Genomic DNA, 18568 nt, shown 5'->3' with positions numbered 1-18568 from the left:
TTTAAGTATTATACATTTAGCGAACGCCAGCACTACAGTGACCAACTCGCAAAGATAAGCAAATATAAAACTATCCGTTTTGTGGGTTAGAACGTATCTTGCAAGCAATAACTGACTCCAGGAAAAGACGCCCAGGATATAGAAATACCGCAGGTCATCTACTTGAACAGGATCGTCAAAGTTGAAAAAGTAAAGAGACGACTTGCTACCAAACACGTGATCATTTTTGACAGACGCCCCGTAGGACAGACCGATGTCATGTGCAATATACAGTATGTAGCAATTTAAAAGTCCAGTATGGCACAGGGGAAAAAAAGCCGTCCGTGAGCGTAACTAATCGAGTCGCTGTTGCGCTTGCGCTTGCCCGCTCATTCAGCGGAGCCGAAAGCCGAGTTAAAGTTCCACAGGCAGTACGCTTACCTCCAGCAGAGGCAGGTCCGGGTCGAGCTGCGTGAAGCTGTGGAGCACGACCGGGCTCTCGTCCCCGGCCACCTCCAGCTTCACCCCATCCCAGATGCTGCGTATCCTCCACGCGCTGGCATCAAACATCCCATCAAGAGACCCAGATTTGACGGTCTGCGTCTCGGACTGCATTCCCATTAGGTAAACCATTGGTCCCCGGGACACACCGTTACGTGCGCAAAGTCAAAGGAAAACGAAGCCGCTGCGTTCCATCCATGTTTGACAGCTTTGCGTTAAAACGTTGGTCTCGTTCGGTTTTTATTTCTGTAGAATAACGGCGTTTACAAAGGCATGGTAAGCCGAAACGTTTACGGACAGCTCCGCGTCTGTGAACAGCCACTAGCATCTACTCCCGCGGTGTACAGTGAGCCTGTATGCCGTCCGCTCGTAGCGGAAAACCCGAGCCGCTCTGGCTCCGCCCCGGTGAATGATAATGCCCGCCCCGCTATAGCAACCATGATGTCATATTCACAACGCGAGGAAAATAAAAGTTATCGGCAACAAAAAACTACAGATACTATCAACAGTATTCTGACTGGATGTCTGACGAACGGCCCAGATTTCCCTTTTATTTCAGCGATGTCATTCTAGAACCCATCTCATTGTTCTCCCCTGAATAACACTCCTGTAGCCTCGTCAGCCTTGTCCTCTAAAACTAATACTGGACAATTCCTATCGACATGATATTTGTGTGGGCACGTAAACATTGTTAGCCCCCCCCCCCCCCGCGCAACAGCACTTTCATATGGGTTAAATAAGTATTTGAAATGAATATCATGAGTACATGAGAAGTTATTGTCTATAGCCTGGACATGCCAGGCTTTGTGTCATACTATATCAGCATTTTTTAGGTACAACTGATGAAAAATAGAAACTTCTGGAAGATACTGTAACAAGAATCTTCACAAATCCCTCGTCTCTCCCTCTCTCTCTGTCTTTCTCTCTCTCTCTCTGTCTTTCTCTTTTTTGCCCTCTCTCGCTCTCACTCTCGCTCTCGTCTGTAATATTTTGCTGCTTGCTCCACTTTCCACATATGTTTTGTGTTAAGCGTGGGCCGAGTTGTTCCACTCACTGCCAGTAAGTGCTGGCTAAAACACTGCCAGGAAGGCTGAGGAATGTGTGAGAGGGTCCCAGCAAACAGGGGGGGGGGCTCCGTGCACAAGAGTCTCTCACCTGAGGCCCTTAAAGAGCTGCAGAGAGTGGCTCTCCTTGTTTGTCTGTGTTTGGGCTGATTTCACCTCACAGGCATACCCCAGAGCGCTCACAAACAGCAATACTACTGTGCGGTGTCACTGCTGCATGGCCATGTGTTTGCCGTTTCCAAAGAGTGAGTCATAACTGTGGTTCTCGTCTTTTTCTGATTACTGAATCCTGTGTGATAGTGTGGTGCAGACTGAGCTGCCCAGAGCCTCTTCGCTAAAAACAAATAATACACCCTGCTGCAAACAAATTCCTGTTTCGTTTTAGTCACAATTTTTGCTTTTGTTACCGACTTTGCGGCCGTTATTTTGCTTATCTCTTTTTTTTAGTCCCTCAGTTCATGCTGGGAAAGTTTGTGCATGAAAGTAGATTTGGCAAAATGCATTTCAAATCTACCAAATGTACCACTGCAACTGATACACTGCAATGTGTGGTGATCTGAGTCAATAATGTAATTCCATACACACAGAGTCCACTCTCCCTCAGGACCGAGCTGACACACCCCTCTACAGAGGGACCACTCCCCCTGGGATACCCCCCCCCCCCTCCATGAAGTTGTCCCTCTTAATCCTCCACCCCCTTGACTCCCCCACACACTGAAAATAAAGCTGAATATCTGGCTCAGATTTCAGAATCTAAACTGAGACCTCTGTTCTGCTCTGTCGTTTTGGAAATGGCATCTGTTTAGGCTACACTCCATCTCTGCAGCTGCAGAGCCACTCCAACAAACAGAAAATCCTCAACAGATGGACAAAAACAAAACGAACCAAATAAAAAAATAAAAAAAAAAACTACTGGCCTCAGGAGGAAAAAACACAGAGGAGACCAGAGGCAAAAACAAACTGTACTTTAGCGACAGTAATGAACAGTGAAAGACTGACGAGTGGACCGGCGAGTCTCCGCTCAGACACAGGATACCTGTGTGACTGCAGTGCATTGTGGGAACCCACGATTAAAGCGATCATTACCTAACCCTCTCCCTCCAGTAACGCACTCGTTGTGTAACCCACACCAGGGTATTCAGTGAGTCACTCTGCTGGGTCTCCCATCGCTGGGGGTAAGCATTAGGGCTGAGCCTGTAATCGGCCCACAGTGCGTTACCTGGAAGTGAGCTGGCGAGATTAAAAATAGCTGGGCTTTGCGTTTATGGCCGTCAGCTGCTTACTGTCACACAGGAATGTAATGTGGAAGACCCAGTGTGTGTTGTTAGTGAACGGGTACTAATGACCCCGCGCACTCATGAGAGTGGAACACACACTTGCACCTCCAGCATGTCTCTCAGAGTCTCCTGTCTGTTACCTACCATCACCATCATACATCAAACCAGCCTCTCCTCTTAATGATATTTTGACTTTCGCTTTTTTTTTTTAACTTGTGGGGGTTGGTCGGAAAAAAAAAAAGTGCTTGAGTGGCGCCGGGCAAGAATTTCCTCAGAATTCGGTGATTCACATCAGAAATTCTCCACTTTGAGGAACAAGACGTGATGTTAAAAATAGCTCCGTTCACCATGAAAGGTTGTACAGTATGCATACGTGCGATGTTACATGCTTTCCCCATTCAAGTGACGATTGTACACGTAAAAGAAACACCTACTTAAGTCACATTCCATTGAAGATAATTGTGTCTTCCTTGCCACTCCTTATCACCACTGCTGATACATTGCTTTCTTCCTGGTATGTGATTGCTTGATTTTTTTGTTCAGTTGCTCAGTGATTTCTACCCTGCTAGACCCATTCAGTAACTACAGACTACTCCATTGACCCATTTCAAAGTCTAAAGTCACTCACCCGTGGGACTGCTGTGTGGAAACACAATTGTGACAATCACGGGTGACAATCATCTGTAACAATCATTAACTGATGAATGAACTGTTCCAGGAGAGCTTTATTTTTTGGGAGCCATTTTTGGCATGCTGGCTGAGCAAGGCATCCACAGGTGACGTGGTCTGGAAGACCCACAAAAGCCATTGAAGGTATCAAATTGTGCAATAATAAAAACACACATGTTTCTTGAGTTAACTGCTGCATTCATTGATGTGGAGCCAGGGTTAGACCACGGAACCCTGGCCCTAAAAATCAGGGTTAAATCCCAGGTGATACAACTCTGAAAAAAACATTCTTTGCCGTAGTTGCAGTTAATATTGTGAATCTGGGTTAGTGTTAGTCTAATTGTAAAACATGTATTAGAAAATGGTTAGTTCCAACCCACTGTTCCTGTTGGTCAATTCGCATTGCAACTGTGACAATATTCTCTGATATTCCACAGGTTCTTGTGTCATAAGGTTTTATAACTGCAGTATTTCCAGTACTCATTGTTCTGCACCGTGAAGTTCTTTTTTTTTTTGCAGCTTCAAACAACGCATGCATGCTGGGAAAGAAAATATGAATCTCTCTGTTCTGTTCAATGCCTTTACATAATCTCCCCAATGAAAAATGGAAGCTGTGTTTGGAAAACGGGTTCGCCTCTACACCTGGCGTAACTGGGGAGTCATTTCTCAGCTAACCCCCCCCAAACACACACACACACACCCTCGCCCCTCTCTCCTTCTCCCTATCAGTTTCACAGCAGAGAGATTAGCATTGCTCCCGTGCCTCACATTCAGAAATCCCCGACAGGCTGACGGGACTACAGCTGTGCAGGGGAAAAGGAGCCGCGCCTCCTTCACCCTCCTCTGGTTACTGCCAACGTCCCCGGAGTCTTCCTCCCACCCCCTCTCAAATCTCAAATCTCAGCTGCAACAGAAGGGCTGATACAGCGAGCTACCAGTTTTGCAACTTTTTATGCAGTATCTATTTGGTGCATCTCTCTCTATTGACCTCTCTGTAACAACAACAACAACAAAAACTTGTCACTCCGATAGGTTTCAGTTCTGGTTTCAGCTCTGTGGGAGACTGCGCTCATTGAGTTTAACAGCATTCCATCGGTCATTCAGACACTTGTAGCCAGCCCGGTCCTCACTGTATTATCTGCGTGCTTGTTTGTGTGCTTTGGCAGGCATTGTGTTATGTAAGAGATATGTTGATTGGGTGAGAGGATCTAAAGCTGTCATCGGTGCTCTCTGCATCTTTGCTGAGCCAGCAGGGGGTTTCACTTTGCTGCCAGGGCCCCCCTCCTTTCTTTCTAGGTCGGCCACCATCCTCTCGCTCGCATCACATCCTGTCTAAAGGTAGCGACTGCGGGGCACATTTCATCGCAGGAAATCAGGCGGCCAATCAAACGGCAGCACGGTGCCCTTTGACCCTCCCGCTCGGAGGCGTCAGTGTGGGGAAGGGGGTGGGATGTTGACTGGCGTGCGGTAGGTCACCCTTCTGCCAGGTGCTGCCTGTTTTGCTGCAGACATACATTACAGAGCAGACACAGCGTCTCCGGCTCCAAACACCCACGCCCCCCGACCGCACTGATCCCCTCAGTGTCATCACGTACACTCTGACAGGCAGGGCCCACTGGTAAGGTGCAAAGAGGTTTGTACATGACCCCCTCCCCCCCCCCCAGGTCAGGCGATCTCGTCCTCACGTCCTGCTTCCCCCGGCCTTCACTGTCCCCACAGCTGAAGGCGACACATCCTGCCGACGGACAGGACTCCAGAGACACGCCCACACCCCCACTCTCCGCCGTCCCTCCGTTCAGTCCTGCACCATATCCCACAGTCACGTAACTACGGCAACAACTTCCGCACCACACGTGTTTGACCCCAGAAAAGGAGGAAGGCAGGGTCAAACGCGGTGAATATATTTGCAACATCGTTGCATTTGTAACGTTGCAATAACGTAACGTTGCTGTCCTCGTGTGACTCCCGCTTTACCTGCAAGGCTGTTTTCCTGTCATATCGTGTTCCGGCCCCATCAGTGGGGCAGAGACATGCTGAAACAGCAGTATGGATGTTTACACTGTACCGCCACGCTATTCACCTTACAGGAGTTCACTTCGTGCCACGGAAATGGCGCACAAAGCTCCCTGGGCATTCATATAACGCAGAAGAGAACATTCAAGAATAACACTAACTAGGAAAATATTATTGTAACAGTGGGCAAAACGGTGATCATATTCACAATAATAATAATAATAAAAGCATGATTATGTACTGTAATAACAGTGGTCTCAGGCTGTTTGGCAGCAAATGCATAGATGAACAAACCCCCACAGAGCCTGGGCCATTCCCTGCAATAGAAGAATGGTCTCTGTGATATCTACACCACACAGAGGACATTAAGCTGCTGCCATGCGAGTGATACTGGGATTGGGGGCGGGGCTTGCAGCGGGGGAGGGAGCTGGTGGCAGTGTAATCAGGCCTGTGAAACGGTCACCGTGCCCGGCTCTAATTTAATCGGACAGCCGCTTTCATTTATCAGCTGCGCCAGCGGGACAAATAAATAAGGGTGAGGCGTTCCCATCACGACAGCACCCGACACCCCGACTCCACGTGCGGTTTACTGTTCTCTGGGGGGAGGTGACATCATCATGATCATCATCATCATCCCCCCCCCCTCCCCCACCCTGCTAGACTGTGACCGCTCCACTCACAACCAGCTGGGCGCTGGAGAATCAATATAAATGCCAATATCAGTAAGGCCGAAATTTACTGGCAACACCCAGCCCTTTCTCCTCTGTTTACAGTGGCGGGCCAGACTGTGTGTGGATGGGTACATGAATCTTCATTAGGGAGTCAGGTTCTGATAACAGTACTCTTGTAAGGGGGGTGGCTACAGCTCTGACTGGTCTCTTATCTCAGAGCATTTTCGAGTATCAGGTCTGTGACAGTAAAGAGTCACTGCAAAGGAATGTGGCCCCCCCTTGCCAAATCTCCCCCCAGCATGGAAAAAAATCAGCATTTCTTTGGAAATGCCAGTTGGATGCCATTTACTGGCTTCAACGGGGGGATGGGTTGATTTCGCGTAAACGTCATTGCATTGATCTGTGGTGCTTTGTTAGGTGTTGCGCCAATGCAACCCCACGAAGGTCGGTTAGCACCTGGCTTTGCTCCACTGAAGCTCAGAAGATGTACGGTATGACTAAGAAATGCAGAAAGGAGCTTTGCTGCACTCGGCAAGCGATTCAGGCGGGCAGCACCCCTCCGTCGATACACCTTCACGTCGTTGACTGCAGATTGTCGCAGCCCAGGGCTGCACTTGCCCTGTTCCAGCGGCACGTCTCGGCGTTGCCATGGCAGATAATTGGTGGCGAGCCATGATGTCATAATCACAGGCAAAGACTGAAGATTCCAGCTCGGGAGAGCGGCACTGGAAGCAGCCCTGTGGCACCTCTGTGACTCATTCCAGAGCAGATGCCAAAGCCTCCTCTGTTTTATTTTTCTTTTTTTTTTTTAAACAGAATTTTTCGATCATTGTTGCTCAAGAGATAACGGTATTAAATTATCCTTGTTAATCCCCCCCAAAAAATCCCACATACTCTTTATCTCTGAGTAATTTAGGGTAATTCCCACCCCCCTCCCTGCAATGCATGATGGGACAGATAAATCGGCCTCTTTTTGCCCTTGTGAAAACCCCTCCCTCTGGTCTCTGATTGGTGGGAGGCGTATCTGGCTTTCTAGGGGATCCCCTATTCACACTTTGATGTGAACAAACACAGCCAGGTGTAGATGAAGCAAAACACCCTACCACGGGGGGGGCTGTGGGTACAAGTCACCCTCACAGATATCTGCAATAGCTATTCATTTAACACAGTTATCAACCCTAACATATGTGCAATGGTTGCTGTCATGTATTTAAATCTGTAGATGTCATAAAGATATCTCCTGGCAATGCCAAAAGGGCTGAGGAAGGGTCTGACTGTGCAAATTCTTTTACATTCCATTATTGGCATTTAACAAATGCTCTTATCCAGAGCGACTTACATCAATTACAGGTGTTCACAATGTTATCCATTTATCTAGCTGGATATTTAAACCGCCAATCAAACCACCATCCTTTTGGTTACGAGCCCTGCTCCTTAACCACTGCGCTACACTGCCGCCACCTTTCAACACAATTCTTTGTTTCCTATGTGATACTGTTGCACCTGTATATGTATGTGATTCCAGCAATAACCGAAATAACAGCGCTTGCAGTGTGAAATGCATTTAAATTTAAAAATACATTTAAATGTTTGACCTTTCAGCTGACTACAAAAATGTTCAGGGCCATTTTCTCATTTATTTCAGCTCTTGCTTGGTGCGTAAGCGCTCTGCAGACCAAACCTCCCCAGCCTTTCTCAGCTCATGGTGACAACGAGGGCAGTTTCCAACATGGTGAGGACATCTATGACAACAGCCAGGCATCATGCTGTTTACAGCACTGGGCTTTGTATGAGCACTGCCATGAGCCAAGGCCACCCCCTCTGTGTTACACACTGCAGTAATTATGGGATATCTCATCAGGGAGGAGTGTTTGTGCGTGTGTGTGCGTGTGTGTGTATGTGCGCGTGTGTGTGCGCGCATGTGTGTGTGCGTGTGTGTGTGTGTGTGTGCGCGCATGCGTGTGTGTGTGTGTGTGTGTGTGTGTGTGTGTGTGTGTGTGTGTGTGATCAACATCACGTCCCATGCACAGACTGAGGAGAAACATGATCATGCTCTATTCATGGTGGTGTAGCTCACAGGCTTACAGCGGCTAAAAGCACTGAATCTGACAGCATCCCTGACTCACTGGAGCCATGTGACAACCCGGCAAGCACACAGAGGTCTTCTGGGACAGGGCGAGGGGTGAGTCACTGATCCAATTCAGGGCCCGCGATTATCATTGAGGCCAGTGAGGTCATAATTGGGCTTTTACTCAGGAGACTTCAGTAGCATCCATAGAAAAAACTGACTTCTGTTTTTTTATCTGAACATAGTTGTGCACAATGTACAGAGGACTAACATCTACCTAATATCCAACACTACTGTTGTTTTTTAAAATTATATCTAACTACCTCAGCAACATATGAGCTGAAAACCCATCAAAATATCCAGGGTGCGCATTGTATACAGACGGAACATAGCTGATCCCTCTGACCGGGAGGGAGGACTCTGCACTGTGAGCTTCAGTGGGACAGTACTTCCATCGCTCTTCCCCTGCTACCACAAGACATTATGCATTTTAGCCACTAGAGGGGGATATTTCAGGCCTACAGGACTCCACACAGCCGGATTCATTTCACAGTCACTGCCTGAGTGAATGTGCTTACACGCTGAAATCTGAGACCTTATTAACAACTGTGAAAAAGGGCTCAGAACAAGAAAATCCTGTAAAGTCCAAACGGTCGAAGAGCAAATATACTTAGCGTGCCATCCTCACATTTTTAGAACTCTTCTGATGACATATTTTTTTTTCTTCACTCATATGCAAACTTATAGATCAGACACAGAAACAAAAGAAGAAGAACAACAACAAAAACATTCTATCTTTCTGTTACTCTTTTAAATGGCAGGATGCAATGCAGCCTAATGCCATAACTCTGTGGGTGTCAGATAGAGGTAAAAGAGAACCGATGTCGTCACACCCTTCCGACGCTGAAGGGGCACCACTAACCAAGATAAAGAGGAGTTTCCTTACTTACTCTTCCCTTCTTTCATGCTGACGACGGCCATGAGCAACCTACGCCCTTACGCGTGCTTTCGTCTAATCTGGCCTTCTCTCTTTCCATTTCTAGAAGAGACGCGCGATGGGGGAAACCCCGTCGGTTTTGGTTAGTCAGAGGCGGACAGCAGAATTGCAGAGGAAAGGTGCAGTGACACAGGAACAGGTGGCACCTGGGTGTTTTCACCTGCATCACTGACACCCAAGACCCAGCTGCTCAGCCGCTGACTACATTACTCTACACTGGGACCAGACAGCCAGCTTGGAATTTTCTGCATTGAAAATTCCGTCCCGGCCATTTTCAAAGCTTCAGGTGTTCCGATTCGCCGGTTCGTTGTGAAGATTCTTGAGGGGGTGTGGTCTAAAACTCTAACACTCATAGCCAGAACTGGAATAAAGATGCCACTAGTGCCTCCTGTTACTGACTGGAGTCCCTTTGCATTGGAGATGTAGGGAATACAGGAGATAAATATCTGATTAAAATAGAATATCTGTGCTTCAATCCTGAAGTCCAACATTATAACTGCAACTCAAATGTAACTTTTTTTTTTGAAGGGCTGTACAAAACAGGAACAGCTGCTGGGCATCTAAAACAATAGAGCACCAAAATAATTTGGCAGTGTGGCATACCTCGGAAAGTGAGTTTTTTTGACCAGATGGTTGCAGAATTTCAGGTGGAGTCACTCTTATGAAACTTTGGACAAGACTCTCTATAACAGAATGGCTTCAGTAAATATACAGCTGTACAACTGTCAGCTATGCACTTTACCCTGGATGAGAATGTCAACAGAGCAAACCAATGGAACATTTAGGAAAGAAAAGAGGGCAAAGGTGTGACCTCTAAGTATATACCAACAGTAGGAGAACAGTGTAAAAAAACCACCATCTTTAGAGAAAAAAGCAGTTCCAGCTCAAAGTTTCCCCCAGTAGACTGAACCCCATAAAGGAGGACTACTTTTCTGAGGCAAAACTTTAAATTTAGCATTTAACTGTAGCATATCCCTAGTGAGGACACCAGCGGAGACAGGAGTTCCCCAAGAACCAACGTGTTCCCAGAGCTGCAAGTGTTCCTCTTTTCTTTTCTTTGCTGGATTCGTTTGAGGATCTAAAACGTAATCCCCCCCCCCCCCCCCTCCCCACCTGCTGTGAGGGAACGTGTACGACAGCACTTCCTGCCGAGATTTTCTTTGCTATGGAATTCATCCGCAAACCCAGCTCATCAGGACAGAGAGGGCTGTCAATCAAAGGTCTCCCATTCCCCCGGGCCTCACAGTAGCTCCCACTATCAGAATCCACAATAGGTGCTGTAACTGGACGAGGGCTCGAACGCCATGGGGGGGGGCTGTACATTAAAGGCCTCCTACAGCTGGGCAACAAGAGATAGAGGCAGAGTGACATCACACTCTGGGCACTGCCAATCCTCTCTTTCAATCAGGGAGCTGCTACACGGCTATTGGTTAATTGGCTTAGAAGGCAGTCTTACCCAGCGTGACAATCATCCATGTATGGAGCAGGATATTTGCTGGGAAAGGTATTAAGTTATGGGGGTCTGATAGCTGTGACCCACCTTGGTCCAGCAGCTTCTGGGTTCCGAGCCTTGATCCTTACCAGTACGTCATGCCCCGATCATACATCACATTACATTACACGATGGCATTTGGCAGACACTCTCATCCAGAGCGATTTACATAGTTTACAATTTTTACATGTTACTCATTTATCCAGCTGGATATCTACTGAGGCAATTCTCAGCTAGGTACCTTGTCCAAGGGTACAGCAGCAATGCTCCAGCAGGGAATCAAACCAGCAACCCTTTGGTTATGAGCCCTGCTCCTTACCACTATGCTACACCTGCCTGCCCCCTTGACGGCGCACTTTGACTGGAAGTGTCTGAAATGTGGCTGACGCAGGACGGAACTGAAGTGTGGGCGGCCCCACCACGGTCAATGCTGCCCTTGTCGTCAGTGTGTCTTTGACTGGACTTTCTGGAGAGAGCAGGCCACTTGGAATTCTCAGAGCGTCCGAGGAGGCTGAGAACCACTGCTCTCTGCCAAGAGTCTTGATGTTTGTGTGTGTGTGCGTGTGTGTGTATACGAGTGTATGCGGATGTGTGTGTATTTGTGCGCATGCATGCATGTGTGTGTGCATATGTGCATGTGTAAGTTTGTGTGTGTATGCACGTGTGCATGTGTGTGTGTGTGTGTATGTGTGTGTGTGTGTGTGTGTGTGCATGTATGCATGTGTGTGTATGGTGTGTGTGTCTGTGTGTATACGTGTGTGTGCATGTGTAAGTTTGTGACAGAGTGCTGTCACTACAGTTGAGTATGCGCTCTGACTGCTATACCAATGAGCCTAGCTCTTTGACATTGCAGTCAAAGTCGCATGGTTGGTACCCCGCAGACCTGGGTTCGAGGCTGGGTGGGGTGACTGCTCTCGCCCTTTGTTGGTATGGCAGTCAGAGCGCATACTCAACCGTAATGACGACACTCCGTCACAAAGTTTGTGTGTGTATGCATGTGTGTGCGTGTGTGTGCGTGTGTGTGTGTACATGCACCCCTTCACTTCTCCAAAAATGACCGCTTGCAACACCTGGGAGAGGAATTATGCATTGCATCTATTTTCCTTTACTTACAGCTTCTGTAGAGAGAGAGAAGAGAGAGAGACAGCACTCCTGCTCTGCGCTCGGGCCTCTGTGCTCTGCAGAGCCTTCCGCTGCTAAAAGGAAATAATTGGTTTTAAAGCCACTTTATCCTAATGCGCAGCCGGGTTGACACATTTTGTTCATAACTGACCTTTTCCTCTGATGTGACACATGACAGGAAGCTGACAACGGATGCCTTTAAGCAACCGCACTAGTTTCTCGAGAACAACGCTCACAAATGCATGCCTACTCAATGCAACCTGAAAACCTGGTGTGGCTGTTAAAAGCATGCTTTACCAAGTGGAGAAGTGCCTTTTGCTTGCAACCAGGAAGCAAATGTTGATTTTTTTTTCATGTTAAGTTTCCTGCTGGAATTATGATTAACAGGGAGAAAAACGCTACTCAGAACAGACTTCTGATCAGAGGGAGAATAGCTAACCTTTGATTACGAGGAACACAATTAATGTGGTCTCTGTGAAACCTACAGCAGATTGGCTTCAGAGAACCAGCAGGACCCATAACGCACTGAGCTTCACTTCCCTAATTAGTGTCCCGGGCTGGGAGACTTCAGCCTCACATGGCCTCCTTCTTGCACCCATCAAGAGACTGAAAACCATTTTAATTGCCTCTGGTGCAATGAGAGAAAAGCAGGTCACAACCAAAGGCAGCCATAATCCATCATATGAAAACCCCCCCGTATCTGACAAGCCTGTACAGGAGATGCTTTGTCGTTAGCAGAGCTGAGGTACAGGCCTAGCGGAGCAGGTCACAGGGGTCAGAGGAGCTGGGTAACTGGATACCAAGCCTGGGCTTAGAGACTTTACCTGACCATGATCTGCGCAGTCACAGATCTGCTGCTGAGATCTGCGCAGTCACAGATCTGCTGCTGGCTGAGATCTGCGCAGTCACAGATCTGCTGCTGAGATCTGCGCAGTCACAGATCTGCTGCTGGCTGAGATCTGCGCAGTCACAGATCTCCTGATGACTGAGATCTGCGCAGTCACAGCTCAGAGATCTGCTGAGGACTGACACGTATGCTGACAGAGCTGCACTGCAGTCTGACATCTAAGCAGTCAGTGCTGTGGATGGAGATCGGCGCAGTCAGAACTGTAATGTGGACAGAGATCTGCGCAGTCAGAACTGTACGTTGGGCAGAGATCTGCGCAGTAAGAACTGTACGTTGGGCAGAGATCTGCGCAGTAAGAACTGTACGTTGGGCAGAGATCTGTGCAGTCAGTCAGTCAGAGATGTGCATAGTCCAAGCCGTGCTGTGGAATGAGATTTGCGCAGTCAGAGCTGCGCTGCTCTCTGACATCTACCCAGTCGGTACTGTATTGCAGTCTCCTGCTCCTCGGCCTCTGAGCTGGGCAGCCTGTCAGTAAATCGCCTCAGGCCTCCTGCAAAATTCATGAGCCTGACAAAAAAAACATCTAGATGCAACAGATTTTTTCAGTCCCTCTCACACGTGTGTTTCTAAACCTCACGGACCAGAAAGTTATTTAATAGTGCATGTTGTCTCTCTCTCTCTCTCTCTCTCACACACACACACACACACACACACACACACACACACACACACACGAACACACACACCGACTGGTGAATGCAGTAAAGAAGAACCAGGACAGAAATAACCTCGGCATGCTTTGAAGTTCCACATGCCCACAGCATGCTGGATGTCTGGTCGGCAGCCTCATAAAAAACCCTTCCCTACAGGAAGACGTTCCCCCCGCGGTGGAGGGCTTCGAACGAGCTCCGGCCCCGAACGCAAAGCCGCACGGCTCGGCGCTGCGTGATTCCGCTGACCTCGGCCACAAACAGGATAGCCGCCTGCGTCCTTCGATAACAAAACAATGGGTCCTAAAACAATCATCAATACGCTGGGTGGGACAAAAGAGAGAAGTTAAAAGGGATGGAAAACAACAGAGGGAACCCCCCCCCCCAACCCCAACCCTACACACTCAGAGTGTACACACTCAAAATCCCATGTTGTCCAGTCTGAACCCCCCCACCCCCAATCCCAAACTCCATCACTAAAATCCCAGGTTGTCCAGTCTGAAACCCCCCACCCTGCACCCCAGGCCGGGGGGAGGAGGAGTTTGAGTATCCGAGCGGGGTGGCACACCGCGGAGGCATGGAACGTGTGCTATGGAATGGTGGGTCTATTTACAGCACCTCTCCGCCAATCAGGGGTCGGAACTGCAGGCCACCCGCCGGGCTCAAGGTCTGCCGTGTCGCCAACGCAAGGGACACGGTGGCCCCCGCCAATCCCAAATATCACAGGGACACAGCCACACCTATGTTCGCCAAATATCCCCATGATTTTAGGGGAAACCTTCACACCCGAGTTACGGACTCAGTACCTCTCTCCGAAACAACACTGAACTCAAACGCACATAGATAACACATGGGATATGGGAATCGAATGAGAGTCACTGTGCATGGATCATATGTCACATCCCGACAGTGGTCTTGCGGCCAAATATCTAACAACCTGCTGGCCCTAATGATAAACAGAAGACTGGCCCAACATGGGGAAATAGCAGGCTTGTTTTAATTGAGCGAATCAGGTACCGAGCCTCTATCAGCCAGACCCAAAAGTCAACGGACAAATTGACTAAAAGGATTCAGCGAAAGATGAAATTTATTTGATTTGTGTGACGCAAATGCAGGCACTTCACCACTCCCCATCCCCCCCCCAATAAGCCCTGATGTCTGTCGGCGTAATGATTTCTACCTGTCTGGCTGACGGTCTGCGTCTGAATTTGATCGCGGCGGACCCTCTCCCGGCCGCTCTCCCCGAGCGAGAGGCCCTCCTCGGCGTTCCCCCGGCCCAGCACACACACAGCGCAGCTGACCTCGGCACGCACTGCAACACCGCCATCGAGGAGACCCGGCAGATCCAGCGGGACGCAAGGTGCGGGGGGCGCGCGGGCAGCACGGAGCTCTCCCTCCCAGTCCCCTTCCACTCCATCGCCGACACTGACCGCCGCCGGCCGATCTCCTGAACGCAGCGTTCCCGACGCGCTCCCGCCGGTGTACACATTAACAGCAGTGTCAACACAGTCCAGGGGGGGACGGGAGCCGTGAAACATTAACCTCCGCCCGCCGCTTTTTCGCTCGGGACAGGGGCGAGACAGGCCGCCCCGGCGGAGCTTTCGAAGTGTACGTGCAGCGGGGAGAAACGGCTTCTCCTCCGGAATGCCGAAAATTAAAATCTCCTCCAGATGCTCCCGTTCTATATGGGGCTACGGTTCAAGAGTGACGACATCAAAAAGGAAAGCTCCAGCTGCGGGCCTCTGGAGGATTACCCAATCGAAGAGAACAGATCAGATAAGAGACCAACAACAACTCTTGCAAAACCCAGTCAATCGACTGCCTTTTTTTGTTTTTTTATGACGGCATCGACCTTCCCTGAACAAGCATTTCATGACTGCATGGGTAACTCAGGAACAAATCATGAAAGGGTATCCAACTCCTGAACAACATCATCCATGGCTGTCATAACAGATATGTTTTTTGGCATACTGTTTGACACACCTTACACCTGATAATCACAGAACTGTATTATGTTTGTATTTTTGTTCTGGTCTGTGGAAGACGCTATTGACCTTCTGAATGAAATTTCAAAGCTTTGGTGATCACCCACCAGCAGACACAAAGCTTCAGCGTCTGTGATAATCACGCTGTAATGGATGACGATGTTTTGGTTAATTCAACAGAGAATGGTGGTAATGTGAGTGACATGTTTGTGCTTGTTTTTTTCCAGTAGAAATACTGTACTTTATCCTACCGAAATACTGTCGGTATTTTATAGTAAGCCTTATAATTTTAGTGTCTGGAAGACGTGAAGATCTGATTTCTGCAATAACAGGATATGAGTCATCTGTACAGTTTGACAGAAAGAATTTTCTAATATTTGAGAGAATATTGTGAAAACGAGAGCCAGAGAGGAGCGGAAGATGAATCGATTGTTCCAAAGCAAAATACAATCAGGTTCAGAACAAAACTCAGAAGTAGCTTTTCACAAAACCAGCATATCATATTGATATGCAGCACACTAGCCATGATTCCTCCCTAATTAAATTGGAGCTATGAGATTTTTTAGTTTGACTAAATTATTAACCACGACACAGTTACATATTTAATTTTCCACAAACTGTGAAGTTGTTTAAGCTGACTTAACGCAGAAGCCGCCTAACCTCAAAAAGATCTTGTCTAAACACGGAATCATTACATGAACAGCAGCACTAACGTACTGGGGTTAAGATACCTCGTGCAAACCTTCGGCTGGCTGTCAGAGGATCCGGCTTCAAACGGCAGAGGGATTTATGGAACCCTTTTTATTTGAGGAAGCCATAAAAGGCTGCCGCAGTTCTCTAGGCCCAGCTCTGTGAGTTACTGGCAATTTAAATGCCTTCCCCAGACCGACCTGGAGAGAAAGCCGCTTTGAAAGCCAAGCTAATCTAATTCAGGTTAACAATCACTTTTCAGGGGGACAGCCTGCTACAGTTAGAGAGCGAAGAGTGGGATGTCTGTCCCGGACTGGGGCTCAGGAGGAGTGATCCACGGAATTACAACCTGTGTACATTTTTATCGGGGAGAGACTGGGGCTCGAATACCTACAGCCACAGATAGGTTCTCTCTCATACGTAAGTCATGTTAAAGATGTATGCTATGCAGTAGAGTGAATGTGAGAAAAGGACAAATTTTTGATGCCTGAGGATCCATCCAAGATCCTTACTTAGGATCCTAAGCCTTGTCTTTTTTTTAGGTACAAATAAACGTAATGGATTTTGGGAGACTGAGAGCAGCCTGAAGACCCTGCCTCCTCTGATCTCTCCTCCTCCTCTGCTTAGCACTCGACGGTGGAAACAAGTGCTTTCCGTCTTTCATCTTCTTGTTGCAGTACGGCGAACCCCCAGCGAACCCTGTCGAATCAGCGGCGAAGCCTTGCCCGAGCTCGGGGTGCGTGCACGTGGTGAAAGATGATCGCACAGCGAAAGTTTAGCGTAACCATGGCGACGCAGACCATTGTGCGCATTAACACATTGCAATCTAACAGAGTGTGGTGGAGTGTGTGGGGGGGGAGGGGGGGGTTTCCGCAGATCTGCTGCAATAGCTAAACAGAAAGTGGCACCTGCTACAGAGAGAGGGACGTTACAGGGACGCCAGCACCAAACTCCGCAATGAGATCAACATCTCAGCTGCCAGAACTGCCCAGCTGCAAGAACACTTAGAGCTAGAAGCCAAGCACATACCCACAACCTGCCCCCCCCCCCCCCCCCCCCCCCTCTGTGAAACAGGTTTTTTTCCTCTTCGCAGAGAATAGAAGACAGATAATAATACGCACACACCTGGTTCACATATGACACCACGGAGGCTAAAAACTCATAGCATTGGGACCATGCAAACATGCGGAACAGCTGCTGGCCATGACACAGCATGTGAAAAAAAAAATAAAAACATGCGAAAAAAAAACTGACCACAGTAGAACTGTTGCTTCATTCTGCTCTGACAGAGGGCGGAACACCACAACCACAGAGGCATGTGTGTGTGCGCGCACACACACACACGTACACACGCACGCGCGTGCATACACTAACAGGTCCCTGTATCCCATCTACCTGCACCCTGGAGACAGTGCAAACCCGGGGCGAGTGAGGGCTTGTTGACAGCGCGCTGGCTTACCAGGTCATCCAGTATGGACACTGGGAAGTCGAACATGCACATCTTCACTGGCTGGGCCAGGGCTTTCTGCAGGCTGAAGACCGACTTCGCCTCCATGGTTCTTGGCGGTGGGACCGACAGGACGCAGTTCCCACTCCTCCGGCCGGTGCAGCCGGCTTCACATAGAAATCGAAAATTAAAAAAAAACAGAACAAAAATAAAAACTCCGGACAAGCTGCTCCAGCTTCTTCCTGCTCCTCTCTCTGGCTGCTGCTGGGAGACGCAGAGAAATCTGGTGCTAGGAGGGCAATCCCCTCCCCTCCTTCCAGTCTCTCTCTCTCGCTCTCTCTCTCACTCTCCCTCCTCTCTCTTAAGGAGAGAGAGGGGGGAGTAGCCCTTCCAGGGGGGTGGGGGGTGGGGGTGCTTTGGTCTGTCGCCTCAGTAGCAGCTGTCTCCTCTCCTCCGTCTTCGGCTCCGTCTCGAAGGCGCGGCGCGGTCCTTTAGCGCGCGGCGGCGTGCTGCTGCATAATCGCATCTGTCCATCTCTGCCTGAGCGGTGCTCCGACACTCTCGCGCTCTCTCTCACGCTCTCACTCCGCGGTCCTGCACACGCTCCAACGACAGACCTCGGAGGAGGGGGGAGGGAGGGCGGGTGGAGGGCTGGGTGGTGCGCGAAAAAGCTGCAACTGCCGGAGAGCGGAGGGAGCAGGTACGTACACTCCTCTCTCTTCCTGTGCTGCTCTCTCTTCTCTTACCGAAAGCGCACGGCAGCCGTAGCACCAAACAGCACACGTCGAGCAACACGCAGCTCCAGGTAGGAGGGAGTGGGGGGGGGGAGATGGTTATCAGGCGAGCGCGTTTCTATTTCTGCTGCTCTTTTCCTGACCGCCGGTTCCCGCGGCCGCCCCTGGTCCTGCCCGGTGACGTTGCCTGTGTTTGTTTCTCGTTTCTGCAGGACACTGTCCACTTAGTCACGTAGTGCCACTTCACAAAAAAAAAGGGCTAGACTGAATGAACAATATGTTCAGCCAACCCCACCCTAACT

At 49.1% G+C, this 18568-nt stretch overlaps 1 protein-coding gene across 5 annotated transcripts in view; it reads right to left on the bottom strand.

The window, feature by feature from the left end:
- Positions 1-17850, bottom strand: part of LOC118776031 (ral guanine nucleotide dissociation stimulator-like) — a 48215-nt gene extending 30365 nt beyond the window's left edge. For 2 of the 5 annotated variants that reach the window (XM_036526088.1, XM_036526092.1), the window contains exon 1: positions 421-812. In XM_036526088.1, coding sequence (XP_036381981.1) covers positions 421-612 — 192 coding nt within the window. In that variant the 5' untranslated portion in view covers positions 613-812. Of the gene's footprint in view, positions 1-420; positions 813-14590; positions 14878-17544 lie in introns of those variants that run through there. The other 3 variants (XM_036526091.1, XM_036526087.1, XM_036526089.1) reach the window with 3 other exon arrangements.
- Positions 17851-18568: the final 718 nt, after the last annotated feature.

Source organism: Megalops cyprinoides, chromosome 4 (assembly GCF_013368585.1).
Source record: "Megalops cyprinoides isolate fMegCyp1 chromosome 4, fMegCyp1.pri, whole genome shotgun sequence".
In the NCBI taxonomy this organism is placed as follows: Eukaryota; Metazoa; Chordata; class Actinopteri; order Elopiformes; family Megalopidae; genus Megalops; species Megalops cyprinoides.
The sequence above is the reverse complement of the archived record's forward strand: the minus strand, read 5'-3'. Positions and strand labels throughout refer to the sequence as shown.